Source organism: Mycena indigotica (genome assembly GCF_014461135.1).
Source record: "Mycena indigotica strain 171206Taipei chromosome Unknown Mind.scaff0014, whole genome shotgun sequence".
Lineage (NCBI taxonomy): Eukaryota > Fungi > Basidiomycota > Agaricomycetes > Agaricales > Mycenaceae > Mycena > Mycena indigotica.
Genome location: NW_023503013.1, coordinates 1386378 through 1402205, shown reverse-complemented (window position 1 = coordinate 1402205; position 15828 = coordinate 1386378). Strand labels below are relative to the sequence as shown.

The 15828-nt window shown below is 48.1% G+C and overlaps 3 protein-coding genes across 3 annotated transcripts; 1 reads left to right on the top strand and 2 right to left on the bottom strand.

The window, feature by feature from the left end:
- Window positions 1-10470: 10470 nt before the first annotated feature.
- MIND_01320600 (uncharacterized protein) lies at window positions 10471-12877 on the bottom strand (the record flags this gene model as incomplete). Its single annotated transcript, XM_037369658.1, has 16 exons — window positions 12794-12877; window positions 12735-12740; window positions 12467-12690; window positions 12400-12419; window positions 12338-12353; window positions 12066-12289; window positions 11951-12017; window positions 11763-11904; window positions 11614-11713; window positions 11489-11567; window positions 11108-11444; window positions 10986-11061; window positions 10880-10937; window positions 10774-10836; window positions 10551-10715; window positions 10471-10505 (listed from the first exon to the last, which is right to left on the bottom strand). The coding sequence occupies exons 1-16, from the start codon at window positions 12862-12864 to the stop codon at window positions 10471-10473; spliced, it is 1683 nt and encodes a 560-aa protein (XP_037214156.1). The 5' UTR covers window positions 12865-12877.
- A 635-nt stretch (window positions 12878-13512) lies between these two features.
- Window positions 13513-14697, top strand: MIND_01320500 (uncharacterized protein; the record flags this gene model as incomplete). The annotated part of the gene is made up of 6 exons (XM_037369657.1): window positions 13513-13653; window positions 13709-13780; window positions 13831-13860; window positions 13907-14214; window positions 14261-14544; window positions 14588-14697. 6 exons carry the CDS (start codon window positions 13513-13515, stop codon window positions 14695-14697), a joined length of 945 nt encoding a protein of 314 aa, XP_037214155.1.
- Window positions 14698-14738: 41 nt separating this feature from the next.
- On the bottom strand, window positions 14739-15787 carry MIND_01320400 (uncharacterized protein; the record flags this gene model as incomplete). The annotated part of the gene is made up of 7 exons (XM_037369656.1): window positions 14739-14764; window positions 14811-14865; window positions 14914-15042; window positions 15085-15483; window positions 15532-15631; window positions 15678-15714; window positions 15760-15787. The coding sequence occupies 7 exons, from the start codon at window positions 15785-15787 to the stop codon at window positions 14739-14741; spliced, it is 774 nt and encodes a 257-aa protein (XP_037214154.1).
- Between the last annotated feature and the right edge of the window lie 41 nt (window positions 15788-15828).

The following is a 15828-nucleotide window of genomic DNA, read 5'->3' as shown; positions in this document are numbered from 1 at the left end:
CCCCTCCGCCCTCTGACATCCCGGACTGGGCTAAGGAGTTCCAGGACGTCTTCAACAAGGAGTCCTTCGACACACTACCGGAGCGGAGGACCTGGGACCACGCCATCGAACTCGTCCCCGACGCTAAGCCCACCAACTGCAAGGTGTACCCCATCTCGCCCCTTGAGCAACGCGAGCTCGACACGTTCATCGAGGAAGGGCTATCCACGGGACGGATTCGCCCTCCAAGTCTCCGATGGCGTCTCCAGTCTTCTTTGTCAAAAGAAGGACGGCGGACTCCGCCGTCCAGGACTACCGTGCTCTCAACGCAATGACTGTCAAAAACCGGTACCCCTTTCCGCTGATCAACGACCTCATCAACCGGCTCAAAGGTGCTCGTTACTCACCAAACTCGACGTCCGTTGGGGCTTCAACAACGTCCGGATCAAGGAAGGTGACGAGTGGAAAGCGGCTTTCCGGACTAACCGAGGCCTGTTTGAGCCCTTGGTGATGTATTTCGGCCTGACAAACTCTCCCGCGACGTTCCAAACGATGATGAATGACATTTTCCAGGACCTCATCCTCTCCGGAGACGTCATGATCTACCTTGACGACATCCTGATCGCCCATTCCGACCTCCGGAAACACCGGCAGATCGTTCAGGAGGTCTTGCGGCGACTCCGAGAGCACAAGTTGTACCTCCGAGCGGAGAAGTGCGACTTTGAAAAATCGTCAATCGAGTACCTCGGAGTCATCATCTCCCACAACCACGTCGAAATGGACCCCGTCAAGGTCGCAGGCGTCTCCGCTTGGCCGACTCCGGAAAACAAGAAGGACATTCAGCAGTTCCTCGGGTTCGCTAACTTCTACCGCAGGTTCATTCGGGACTTCTCGACCCTTGCGCCTCTCTTTTCGTGCTCACCAAGAAGGACCAGCAATGGACTTGGGGCGACGGGAGGCCTCCGCGTTCCAAGCGATCAAGGACGCGGTCACCTCGGAACCGGTCCTGGCGATTCCGGACGACACACGGCCTTTCCGACTCGAGGCGGACAGCTCTGATTATGCGACGGGGCGGTTCTTTCACAATCCGCCCCGGACGGGAAGTGGCACCCTGTAGCATTCTATTCCAAAAGCTTAAATGATGTCCAGCGCAACTACGAAATCCACGACAAGGAGATGCTCGCGATCATCCGCGCACTCGAGGAGTATAGACACTTCCTCGAGGGTGCCGCGCATCCCGTCGAGATTTGGACTGACCATAAGAATTTGGAGTACTTCAGGAAGACGCAGCACCTCAACCGGAGACAGGCCCGCTGGTCCCTCTACCTCTCCCGGTTTGACTTCACGCTGCACCACAAGCCCGGTCGCGACATGGGCCGGCCTGACGCCCTCTCTCGGAGACCCGACCACGGAATCGATTCCGACAACTCCGACGTCGTCCTTCTGCGTCCCGAACTCTTCCACGTCCGCGCACTCGAGGGCGTTTCCGTTTCCGGTCCCGGTTCCGAACTCCTTCGCGACATTCGCGATGCCCTCTCTGGTGAGCCTGACCTGGAAGAGCCCGTCGCACTAGCGGCCCGGCAACTCCTTAAAGTCCAAGGTCAAGCTCGAGGCCCCCGCTCCTCACGTTCTGACGAGTGGGCCGTCTCCGGCGGTCTTCTCCACTTCCGAGGGAAGATCGTTGTACCAAAGGACAAGGACCTCCGGAGACGCATCATCGAGCTCTGCCATGACACTCGAGTCGCCGGACACGCAGGTCGCTTCAAGACCTTGGAGTTGGTCTCTCGGAACTACTGGTGGCCCCAGATGTCTCGCCATATCGGCCGGTATGTCGCGACCTGTGACCTGTGCTGTCGCACCAAGGCACTCCGGAGACTTCCCCACGGAGAGCTGCACCCGACGGAAACGCCCCCAGAGCGTTGGCACACCGTCTCCGTCGACTTCATTGTCGAGCTCCCTGAGGCCCATGGGTACGACGCGATCATGGTCGTCGTGGGACACCCTCGGAAAGCGAGCCCACTTCTCGGAGTGCCACACCACGGTCGACGCAGTAGGAGCAGCTCGCCTCTACTACCGGAACGTCTGGCGGCACCATGGAACTCCGGAAAAGTACGTCTCCGACCGCGGCTCGCAGTTCATCGCGGACTTCACCCGAGAACTATGGCGTCTAATCGGCATCAAGCCTGCCACGTCCACCGCGTACCACCCGCAGACGGATGGCCAGACGGAGCGCGTCAACCAGGAATTGGAACAGTACCTGCGGATCTTCACCAACTATCAGCAGGACGACTGGGACGAGCTGATTCCGGCCGCGGAGTTTGCTTACAACAACCACGTTCACTCCTCCACCCAACAAGTTCCTTTCATGACGGACACGGGACGACTCCCCGCATGGGCTTTGAACCCGGAGTCCGTTCCGCCATAGAGTCAGTGAACGAGTTCCGCGACCGAATCGCCACTGGGGTTGCCGAAGCCAAGGCCGCGCTTACTAAGGCCAAGGAGGAGTACAAACGCTACTACGACCGGAGACGCACTCCGTCTCCGGAGTTTAAGGTTGGCGACCATGTCTGGCTGGATGCTTCTGACATCAGGACGACTCGCCCCTCGGAGAAGTTCTCCCACCGCCGTCTGGGACCATTCAAGATAGTCGCGGAGATCAGCAAAGGTGCCTACAAACTCAACCTCCCTCCACGCTACTCGAAGCTCCACCCGGTCTTCCCCGTCGTCAAGCTCGAGCTCGCTCAAGACGACCCCTTTGATGGACGCCCTGGCTACGACCAGCCCCCTCCGGACCTCGAGGACGGAGTCCCGGAGTGGGAAGTAGACGAAATCTTGGACGCTAGGGTCAGGTATAGGCGGCTGAACTACTTCGTCAGGTGGAAAGGCTACGACGCGTCCGCACGACCAGTGGGTCCGCTTCGACCGCGTCTTCGCCCCAGACAAAATCGCGGAGTTCTATCGTAGGTACCCCGGCAAACCACGGCACATCGCCTCCGCGACCTTCGACACAATTCCTTTCCGATCTATGCGTCGGGCGCCGCATTCAAAGGGGGGGTGATGTCAGGGGAACCTCCCTTTCGGCCCGGAATCGACCCGATTCCGACTCCGGTGATCGCATCACCGCCATCAATCGCATCACCGCCCCCGCCTGGCGATCCCCCTGGGACCTGGCCTGCGACATGGCGCAGGCATACTGCACGGAGCAACGATCAACCTTGGCGCGTCAAGAGCGCAGTATATAGTTCAGCTACCTAGCAGGCGGACCCTTAGAGTTTCTTCTCTTTGGATCCTCCCCTGCTAGGTCAGCTTCCTTTGTATTTGCTTACTGTTATTCACTCTTTGGATCCTCCCCTGCTAGGACCTTGATCTCAGGCCTCCGGGGTTGCCCTTACAGACATCTTTGATTACTTTGGTTGAGAAAGCATATAAAGGGCACAAATATAGTATGTGAGGCCAGGGGGGGGTCTACTGGGATGTCTCTCATACTTTCAAAATCAAGAGTTCATGATAGTATATTTAACCATATCCAATAACTTCCCTGACCAGAAGTTAGTAGACATCTTTCACTACTTGGTTGAGAAAACAACAGGTTGAAAGACATGTGGCATGACAGGCTATAGAAGGTCTACTGACATGTTTTCCTGCCATTGAAGTCCTAGATTGATGATAGTTTAGTTAACCATGTCTACTAACTTCCCAGCACAGAAGTTAGTAGACATATTTCACACTGGTTAAAAAGTAGTAGGTAGAGAGTCATATGGCATAACAGGCTATGGAAGGTCTACTGCCATGTTTTTTTATATTACCAAAGTCCTAGATTAATGTAATTTAGTTAACATGTCTACTAACTTCCCTGCAAAGAAGTTAGTAGACATTTTTCACACTGGTTAAAAAAGTGGTAGGTGAAGAGTCATATGGTGTAATAAGCTCTAGAATGTCAACTGACACGTTTTCCATATTACTAACGTCCTAGATTAATGTAATTTAGATAACCATGTCTACTAACTTCCCTGCACGGAAGTTAGTAGACATCTTTCACACTGGTTAAAAAAGTAGTAGGTAAAGAGTCATATAGCGTAACAGGCTATAGAAGGTCGACTGGCATGTTTTCTATATTACTAAAGTCCTAGATTAACATAATTTAGTTAACCATGTCTACTAACTTCTCTGCACAGAAGTTAGTAGACATCCTTCACTACTCTAATTAGAAAAGCAGTCTAGCTGACTCTGACAGAATATATGTGTCATCCCATATCATACAAAGTCCACCAGGCACCTTGCATATTTTGCAAGAGGTCAATCAAAGATATCACTAACTTTCATGTCAGGGAAGTTAGTAGACATCTTCAAACTATAATATCTCTCTCTGATCTTCTGTGCTAGCTAGCATTACCTCAAGCTATCTGCAGCTTGAGGGCGGTAAATAGTATGTGTCCTAAAAAATTAGGCACTCATGTTGGCTGTAATTGATCATTTAGCACTCAATACTTGTACCATCTACTCTGTTAGTGTAGGTCTGACTGGGCTCCTAGAGATGAGATACATATAAGATTTAGGTGAGTATTAGGAGGGAGCATATTTTTGTACTATTTAGAGCACTACTTAACTAAAAGGACTCAATATTGTGCCAGAATGGCAGTTAGTAGAGAGGATGAGTTGGAGAAGATAATGACTGAGATAGTAGAAATTCAGCCCTCAGTTGTCATTCAGGCTATATCTATATGCATAAATGTCTTAAGCCAGCATGTTATATATGTAAGATAGGCTCCATAATATGCACAAATAGCAAATATGTCTATTAACTTCTTACCTAAAAGTTAGTAGACTCTAATTTATCAGACCCATTCTACTATATAGACCGAGCATTTAAGTGCTGTATATGCATGTAGGAACATAGGAAGGACATTTCCTGTGATTTAGAGGCCCAAATCAAGAGGACGATAGATATACATGCTAATTTCTGGCAGAAGTTAATAGACATATACCATAAAATTAGGTTTCAAGGCAATGCATCTAAAGTAAATTAGATGAGAGAAGTGTTTCTGAGCACCTACTAGGATCCCAAACAATGAATAGTTGTTGTTCTGAAATGTGTCTGAATATGAGGTCGAAGGCAGGTTGGTCCTTGAGTGCAATTGTGCCTGGTCTCAATTGCAAAAATGACATGTCAAAAATTTAAGATATTGACCAAAACTTTATTGCAGACCGTTAGATATACTGGAAATGAACATATTTGGCGCTCAGGTCAGCCTCTCAACTATTATAGATCTTTCACAATATCATGATCTATGTTATCTATCCCAAACATGATGGATGCACCAAGCTATTAACACTCCATATTGGATGAAAATACCTATAGATCTGGTGTCAGGGAGTGTACAGCTTCCAGAAAATCCAGACATGCATGCCATAATAGATGTATATGTCAAGATCTGACCGTGTCAGGCAGAAGTTAGTAGACATATACCATAAAATTAGGTTTCAAGGCAATGTATCTGAAGTAAATTAGATGAGAGAAGTGTTTCTGAGCACCTACTAGGATCCCAAACAATAAATAGTTGTTGTTCTGAAATGTGTCTGAATATGAGGTCAAAGGCAGGTTGGTCCTTAAGTGCAATTGTGCCTGGTCTCAATTGCAAAAATGACATGTCAAAAATTTTTAAGATATTGACCAAAACTTTATTGCAGACCGTTAGATATACTGGAAATGAACATATTTGGCGCTCAGGTGAGCCTTCCAACTGTCATGGATCTTTCACAATATCATAATCTATGTTATCTAACCCAAATATGATGGATGCACCAAGCTATCAACACTTTATATTGTATGGAAATACCTATAGATCCGGTGTCAGGGAGTATACAGCTCCCAGAAACTTCAGAGATTTCTGTCCCAGCATATCAGGAACAGCAGATATGGTAGCCCCTGTTGCACAGGTATTTGCCTTGCACTCTATATAATTGAGAAATCAGACATGATTGGAATCATTAAGAGAGTTGTCCTGAGTCCATAGACCCCACACCCATCAAGATCTGCCAAGAATTGAGCTCAAAATAAATTTGCCATCAGAATCTGTCTGTCAGCACTAGGAAAGATGAAAATATCATAGGGAAGGTTAAAGGGGTGAAGGGTATTGATGGTCTAGTATCATATACAGTGTCATATCTTGAGGATGATTGCTTCAGGAGGCATATCCATGGACTTTACACTGAGATCCATTAGTATCATTTATCTGTGATGGGACCCACAAACTACTGATGGACTGTTTACTCACATCCCATCCATGGAAACTTGTTGTAAACTTACAGGAATACATAGAATGAAGTCCTACAGCATGTAATCAGTTCATTTAGACTATAGGCAAGCTTAGAGATAGCTCTTTAATGGCAGAGCAGCAATATTTTCTATATTTCAAGGCCTTAGAACAAGAGAGATGTCAAAGACAACGGGTACAATTGAAGCCATTCACAGAGTAGTTCTGCCTAGACTTCATTTATGCTTACAAACCCAATCCTTCTTCCCTTATAACATATTGATTGATAGTCTCTTAATATTTAACCACTTATGCAAGCTGATAAGTCAAGGAGATAAATATCAAACCATAGTACTGAATAGTAGGGTCCCCTCATGAGTCATTTATTATGATTAATGAAATACTCCCAAAGTTATAGGATAGTTATATATGATCTCTAAGTATTTAGCTACATATATCCCCAAGGAGTCTCAGGAGAACATCTATAAATACATTGCTAGATGAGATATTTCATTACATACTTCATTCATTTGGATTGATGCAGCGGTTCCTGAGTTACAATGTGTTTAATTGTTGTCTACTAACTTCAGGGTATTAGGTATATATGATTGTTAAAGACCTGTGACATACATTTGGACTATTGAGTAGCTAATAAAATGGTCTCCTAAGTTATTCAACTTGGTCAGATAATTGGTAATGAACGTATAGCAGTAGGAACTATGCATTCTGCAAGGCCCTGGAGTAAGTTTACTGCCCTAGTTATTGCCAGCTATAGCATGCATGCAAAACATGCTAGTAGATATTCCATAGCCTACCATGTCACATATTTCTGCCCCAGATTCTCCTTGACTAGAGTAGTGGATTAGGACCACTAACTTCCATGCATTTATGGATATGGCATGTATATTATCTTCAATGAATCCCTTGAAAAAGGGACCTAGTAGACTCTCTATGACATTGAAACATACATTAGTATGCTCTGGCCAGAAAGTGATGTCTACTAACTTTTGTGCAGTGGACATTGCATTAGTTCAAAGGGCCTTAGCTGTATAAAAGACATACCAGTAGACTTCCTATGGCCTGCATATCCTCCTAGCTACCTTGTCAACCAACCCAGGGGAAGACATCTACTAATCTCTACTCCAGGGGAGTTAGTAGACATCCTGGATCGCAAGGGGGGGGCCTTGCAAACTGAAGGTGTCCACTAACTTCCAACAATGTAACTATTATAAATTTATAGCATAGAAGAGATCCAAGTGAGCTTTCCATTGCCAGACATGACACATGTCCTCCCCTCAGCCCAGCTGCTTTATCAACTAAAGGGTTGGAGGATATCTACTAACTTCCTGTCTACTAACTTCTGTGCCAGAGAAGTTAGTGGACATGGTCAACTACACTATCACAAATGCAGGACTTCAGCAGGATAAACTGCATTCCAGAAGACCTCCTATGGCCTTGCACGACACATGTCTCCCCCCTGTCTGCTTTTTCAACCAGTGGTGAAAGATGTCTACTAACTTCCATGACACAGAAATTGGTAGACATGCTTACCTATATTATTATGTGGACTTCAATGGTATAAGAAATATGCCAGTAGACCTTCCATAACTTGTCATGTCACGTGCCTCTCCAGCTGCTGCTTTCTCAATTCAAGTAGTGGAAGATGTCTACTAACTTCTGTGTAGGGAAGCTAGTGGACATGGTCAACTAAACTATCATCAATTTGGGACTTCAGTAGCATAAAAGAGACGCCAATGAACCTGTCATGTCATATATCCCTCCACTAGCTGCTTTCTCAACTAAAGTGGCTGAAGATGTCTACTAACTTCACAGGCACAGAAGTTAGTAGACATGCTCACCTATATTATAATGAATTTGGAACTTCTGCAGGATAAAAGTACTCCAAGTAGACCCTCCATAGCCTGACATCTCACACTTGTGCATTTTCAGCTGCTTCCTCAACCAAAGTTATAAAATATGTCTACTAACTTCTGTGCACAGAAGTTAGTGGACATGGTCAACTAAACTATTATTAATCCAGGACTTTAGTGCCATGAAAATATGCCAGTAGACCTTCTAGTCTGTAGTGGCAATATTATTCCTCTACCAGCTCCATCCTTAACCAAAGTGGTGAAAGATGTCCACTAACTTCTGTGCTAGGGAAGTTAGTAGACATGATTAACTATATTATCATAAGTGGAGGACTTCAGCAGGATGAAACACATTCTATGGCCTGTCTGTCAACCCCCCCTCCCCTCCCCCCAGATGCCCTCCCAACCAAGGTTAGTGCACATCATAAATTGTAAGCACTCCCCTTGCTAACTATGTCTCAGATCCTCTACTGACAGTCCCAACACCTTCTATAGAGACTTACATATTGATACCCAAATAATAAATTGCCCTACATGCTCATACCATATTAAAATCCTCCAAATATCCCATATAAAAGATGTCTACTATGTAACTTCAGACTCATCCATCACTAGATCAAAAGGCTTATATCTCCTTAACTACTTAAGCTATTGATAAACGGTTTGTACATTTAGTATCAGCAGAGCATTCTGCACAACTTTCGTTTTTTGATGCGCCATCAGATCGGGACAGCGGGCGGGACCATGGGCGACCCCAAGATCAACAGCCATCAGCAACTTTGATGGCAGTGATGGGATGAGGGCGGGGGAGGGCGGGCAGAGGGCGGGACTTGACAGCAGACAGCGATGATGACCTTCGCTGTCATCGTGTCATCCAGTGATCATCCATTGATGCTCCGGCCAGCCCGCTCCCCAGCCCGCTCCCCCCAGCCGGCCTCCCCCCTTCCCCCCCAAAGACTCCCTGTCCACTAACATCCTGTCCACTAACATCCAGAAGGGAGTTTAAGGAAACACAGTGGATATTCATTATCCCCTCTAGTTAGAGCTTCACCCCCCCCCTGAGGCTCTAACTAGAGGGGATAAGTGGGCAGGTTAGGTGGAATATTTTCCTCGTTCAACGTATCACACCAGGTAGGGGTACGTTCACAACTCCGGCGATTTGCCTCGGCCGAAGGTACACGTAAGGTGGCCTCCAGAATATTCCCCAGAAACTCTTGATAGAGTCCAACATAGTATTCCCAGCTTGGATTGTCTTTGGATGTGACGACCTTGATCGCTAATGGGGAAAGGACGAGGAAGAATTCTTTGTAGTCTTCGTTCGGCTTCTGCGCCCGAGCTTGTCGCATCTTCGTCATTATGAGGGAGGTAAGCACCACGTTGTCCGTTTCGTGGCAGAGTTCAAACATCTTGAGCAGGTTTTTCTCGCCGGTCATGTTCTTTCCAGTCGGATAGCAAGTCATATAGATAGTGAAGACATCCAGATCGTCAATAATGATACACAGACAACGACGGACCAGATCGGCGACGACTGAGGATTCAAGACTTGAAAGTTTGCCTGCGCTGTTCTTGCTCGATTCCGTACGGATAGTACGGATGAAAGTTACCCAGAAGAACTGGGTGAGCTTCCTCGACTTTAAAACAGGAAGGACACTACTTGGTACTCAGTAAATGGCCTGTGCAGTCCAGCCAGCACGCACTCGTCGATGAATGAAGTTGCATTAGCAGAGACAAGAGCATCGAGCAACCATTGCATGTCACTGGGGTCTCGAAAGGCCAAGAATTTAATGGCTTGTTTCCTACACCATCCCGTAGCAACCTCATGGACCTTTGGTCTCAGCTGTCCGAGCAGGCGAATGAGGTGCCGTCGTCGATCATCAGACGTGTCGTTTTGGAGGGATTGCACCATACAAGAGACCGATTAGTCTACAGAAATAACTTGAATGATCGCTCACAATTCCTCGATGAGATCCCAGGGGAGTTTCTCGTAGAGCAACTTATACCCCTCTAGACCAACTACTTCTATTATTCGCCATTTCTGGTCCGGAGCACACTGTAGGAAAATCTTCAGTGCATTGAACAGGGTGGGAGGGTCCTGCGTGTCATCTTTGAAGCTGTTGAGGAGAGCGGAAATGGCTAGCTGGGTGCTCATCGTCGTTGAGATAGGAGGAAGCTGTCACAACGTGACCGTCAGTCCCAAAAGTGGAAATTTTCGGAAAATCTCCAATTTCTTTCCATAAGAATGCATTGCGCAGAAGAGAAACTTGGTCTCGACTTCCGGATGATCCAAGCTCATCTTGAATGTGATCTACATATACGATGTGTGCTCCAAATGTGAATGTCCGTGACTCCGAAAGCAAAATGGAAAGCTATAACTTGACACGCCACGAACTGATGGATAAAGCTGAAGACTGATCAGTAATACACCAAGATCATGATATCGCCCTACATTGCAACCTTCTGGCCGTAGGAATGGTGTAGAAGAGCAGAAACAAGACGCCAAACACCATGCAGAGCGTCGTCACAACGTAGTACCCATCTCGTGTCACCAGGCAGACTCCTTCAACATCAGCACACATTTTCTTCCCGAGTTGTGTGCTGCATTCCGTTGCAACTGTGGTCCGGAGGTCAGAGTAGGATTCTGAATCAGTGGGAGGATACTGAGGCTGTACCTTCACCGATATACGTCGAATCATCCTCGATCTGGCACGTAGCAACAGTAAACAGGTCAATACCTAAGATGTGTCAGATATGGGGAGAATATTGCAGCTCACGTACTCTTCAAGACGAACCACTTGGGCCACATCGTTCCGACGTTAGAAAAAGTATTCAGAAGCTGGACAATCAATCAGGCAGACGTTAAAACACTGTAGTAGGATCTCACAGTCATATATGTTCCACCGATAACTGGGTCAGAGATCCGCGTGAAAAAGGCAGAGCTCCCAACGAATTGAATCGTCCTATCAACTGTCTAGATTTAGAAACCCCGCTAGCAGAAAGACTTACGAAGTAAAACTCGTCAATACCGTATGTATGACTAGGAAGACAAAGAAGCCTCCTGTCAAGGGTGGAGTAGGAAACCAATACACGATCAGCATAGCCGTAAAGGCAAAACCTATCCTTGGCCAGAAGGTGTAAACCCATGGACGCAGAGGGTAGTCGCCGCGAGACCAACTGCCAACGAGCCAACCGCCAAATATTTGGAAAGGGAAGTTGATGAGCACAGCGACAGCAAGGTCTTCGCGATTGAGACCCTTCTCGACCATTTTTAGTGAAGTTGCGGCATCGTTCGCGGCAAAACCTATTTTTCCGAGGACAAACATGATGCTGAGTGAGCGGATGTCTAGGTGGATTAAGATGGGTCTGGAAACATCAAGTTAGACCCACGCTGCATCTTAACAACATCCCAGATTTGCCGGTAAACTTCTCGGATAGTCAGGCCCGAGTCGCTGACAGAATCCTTCTTCTGTAGAATGTTGACGCGGTGATAGATCAAAAAGTAGCACACGGACCTCTTTCTTGAAGACAACAAGAACAGTGACAGCATATGACACCCAGCACCAGAATTTGAGATAGGCTGCAAGCGTGAGTTGAGGTGTGCCCCAGCGATCACTGTTCAGTTTTAGTTGTCTGCACAAATATACTAGGAAAACAGACTGACGCTATGGTCGGGCTATTCAAGGCAAGAAAGACGGTGTAGGATGTGAAATATCCGGTGTTGAGACCGATCGTTTGGCAGGTTGACGCATAGGATAGATTCTCTGGTGAGAGTAAAGTGAGCGCCCATCCATCGACAGCGATGTCTACGAGCCCGATTATTAAGGGAATGTGGTTGAAATGATGACAAACCCTGAGTGGCAGAGAAGAAGACGAGAGCAGTAAATACGTTGGTTAAATGAGTGACGTGGAGGCTTGGCTGCACAAAAGAGTGAGCAAGCATCGAGCCAGACAGCTTGACGCTTACCTCGTCCATAAGATGTTGTATGCTCATGGAAATATAAAGCATCAACGTCGCGTTGATGAGTTGCATTGGAATGACCCATGATTTGCGACGGCCGATACGGGAACTGAAGATAGAGTCGACAACAGGCGACCATAGCAGCTTGAGCGAGTATGGATAGCCGCACAGCGCAAAGGTGGCTAACTGGGAATACGAAAGACTGTTTTGAAGGATGAACGGCATGGATCCTGTTGTCATGTTCAATGACCGGAAGCAACAGCCAAGACAATGCTCACCTAGAGCCAAGCCAAGCTGACGTGTCGTGAAGATAGCGATGAGATGAAGATAATTAACGCACTGGAACACCTTGAATCAAGTCTTCGACGGCGTTAGTTCGTGGCCACACAAAGTTTAAGGCCACTCACAAAGAATCAACAACAATGCCATTCCGCGCTTGTCCTCGCCCGACATGACCGCCGCTGGACGAGCTGCTAGTCCATATCCGTCCTCTAAACTGGCGGCATATTGTTGGCGCTCGTCGTCTCCAAGAAGTGTTATTTCGTCGCCGTCTGCCTCATCGAAGACAGTGCCATCAAGGGTGTCTTCAAATTTTCGATATGCGACAGAACGAGATGTTCGCGGTGAAAATCTCGGTGTTCTTGGAGATAGTCCAGAGGCGAATGGGTCGCCTACGCCAGTCTGCATGGGTCGTCGGTGAGCAAGAAGGGTCTTGGCAACGCGAAATGCCTCACGACATCTCGGACCGCGAGTAAAAATAGCTCGGGACACGATGAAGAATGTTGGCAGAGGAAGTGCGATACATTGGGATGAGGGGAAGAGCAAAAAGGTGAGATGATGGTATCATTTCCCAATTAGGGCGAAATGCGGATGAGACATTTTTGCGCTTTGAGGCTATATCTGTCCGTGATAGCACTATATAGTGATCCGTCTTGCAATTGATGGGATTGCGGGATTTGCAAGTGCAAGTAGATGGGTCGTATAAGTACTGCCATACATTGATCCAACTCATAAGTAAAAAGGCAGCCTTGGGCAGGAAGCAAACACCGACAGTCAGGAAGTTTTATTAGCATCAAAACACAACGGTACCAAATACTACATAGTGGCTTACGACTAGTAACTTGAACTTGACTGGGTGTTCTACATTCGTTATGTAGACAATGGGGGCGCCAACAATGGTCTCCACAACCTTGAACAAGTGAGCGGCCTTAGCTTCCGAGTCGGGACCAGAACAGAAGCCATGCATTAGTAAGTAAGGTAAGTGGATTATGAGCTTAACTGGCACCAGGTTCCTTCAGGCCGCTCACTAGCGCTCACCCTGCACCAGCCCCAGCCCCGTCCATGCCGCCATTCAAGTTTATTTCTGCTTTTGCGCGTTCCGTCGGCCTCCTGATTGTCTACCTCCCCTCATGCCGCTGCATCGTTCCCTCAAGGTGTTATCGCAACCGGCACAATGGGGGTCACCAATCCGCCCGCACCGACACTAGGCACGAGAATCAACCAGACGTCCATGGCTCGCCTCTTGACTCTCAACTCCATTGATGACTTTTGTTTGTTTGCACCACCAGTGCTCGCCAACATCTCCGACACCGAGGCAAGTTTTCGGTTCGCTTGTTCATTTGGGACCCAAGAAATGTTGCTCTCAATAGACTGAGGAGGTTGCTTGGTGCACGAAGCCACGCAATAATGCTCGGGTCATTCCTGACGGCACTATAACCGGCGTGCGTCGACATCTGTTTGCTGGACTTGCACAATGTTAATATTGACAAAGGTGTCTTTCCTCAAAACATCGTTCTACGTGGTAGCGCGGCTTTCGACGACCTTGCTGCGTATCTGATGAAATACAGCAAATCATGGGGACGGGAAATTTCACCTTACTCAATGTCGTAGCTGGCGACGAAGGCGGTGAACTCGATCCGCATGGGGCGACAGGCGCTGGCAATCCTGTCGGGGGCAATGTCACAACCAACATCGTGGACAACGTTGATGAGCCGATAGCGGAATGGATGTTGTTCATGAGCAACACTGTGTTCTGCATTCGTGCCTGTACCAACGCAAACGCCACGTACGATGCGGCCCATATGTGCTGGCACGAGCTGGATGTTATGGGTTGTGAATTTGTCATGCCAGGAACCTACAACCCACCTGGAATCTTGTGAGTTCGGTCTCTCTTGGTCTATCAGCAGTAATTTTGTCATCAGCGAAACTTGTGACGCAGACGTAGCTTATCCCCCAGGGTGGTACCCCTCAGTCGACAACAGCGGCTCCACATCGTTTTCCACTTTTGCGCAGTACTTCACTGGTGTCTACACCGGGTCGAACGGTAAAGAGACGGGTTACACCGTTGGAGATCTTGTAACCCCAACAGCACCTGCCTCCATCCCGAGCTCGTCGAACTGTGTCACCACTTCGTCTATTGCAAATGGCATTCCGCTTGCATCGTTGGGTGTTACCGCGTCCATGTCAAAATCTGCCACTGCTTCAGGTGAGTATGGACTGAGTTGCATCATGTTACTCAAACTTTTCAGGAGCTTCAGCGCAACCGACTCGGACAAGCTCTAATGCGGCTTATAATCTGGTGCCCCAATGTTTTGGCTTCATGATAGTTAGCATCGTATCTCTTGGTTTGTTGTATTGAGCATCGATTGGTGGTACACTTTACATTTGTCTTGTCTAGAACTACCACTTTTCATGTGCAGGTCTAACTGCGTCGACTGTGAGATAAGACGTTGCAATCGGTATGGGACTTACGGTCGATCTCCCAAGTCCACGATGACCGGTCTTGGTTGACCAGGTAGAGGTACGACTACAGGATGTTAGCGTCAAGTGACAAAAAAGACTAGATGGCACGGACATTGGCGATACTGTCAGGGCTGAGCAGGCCAGCCGGCTTGGGGTTCTCCACTGGCCCACTCGGAGGCGTGTTTCTGTCCCCACGAGTATTACCCGTCGCGATTCCTCCATCGATGATAGCGTGAGCGACCTGACTATTAGTCAATCGCCTGGATGCATCACAAGCACCCACATGGATATCTTCCTTCCCAAACTCCTTCGCCAGACTCTGCGACAGCGCGCGGACCGCAAATTTACCCGACGCAAATGCACTGGTCGTCACGTTCCCCCTCAAACTGGCTGTGGCGCCAGTAAAGATGAGCGTCCCCTTGCCGTTGTTGCCCGTGGGGGTGTTGGTCTGAAAAGCCAGAATTGCGGCACGTGCGAAGGCAAAGGACGCCTCGATGTTCACTTTGTTGGACTCGCGAATGTCGTCCGGGGTCACTTGCAGGAAAGGCTTCCACGTGCCGTGGCCTGCATTGAAAACAGCGACAGAAATGGCGAATTGAGGGGCGGGGAAACGGGCCTGGACGGCGGCGAAGGCGGCGGTTATTTGGTCGCCGCTGTACTCTGAAACAGCGAAGGCTTCAGCCTGAAAACGTTTAGGAGATTGGAAAAGGTGATAGTCATGGAGACTCACCTTGCCTCCAGATGAGACTATGCTCGAAGCAAGCGCATTCAGAGCTGTTTCCCCGCGCGAGACCAGAGCCACTGCATATCCTTCTTGAGCAAAGCGCCGACTAGAAACTAGTTTAGCTTAGGTCGGAGGGAAAGAGCGCCACCAACGCAACGGCACCGCCAGTTCCAGAACCGTTGCCGATACCTATGAGTGATGAACGGAGGGACTGGTGGAAGTACACAACTTTACCAGCTACCACGATAACTTGAGAGACCATAGTGTGTCAGCAAAGAAGAAACGATTGACGTCTTCCTTTAT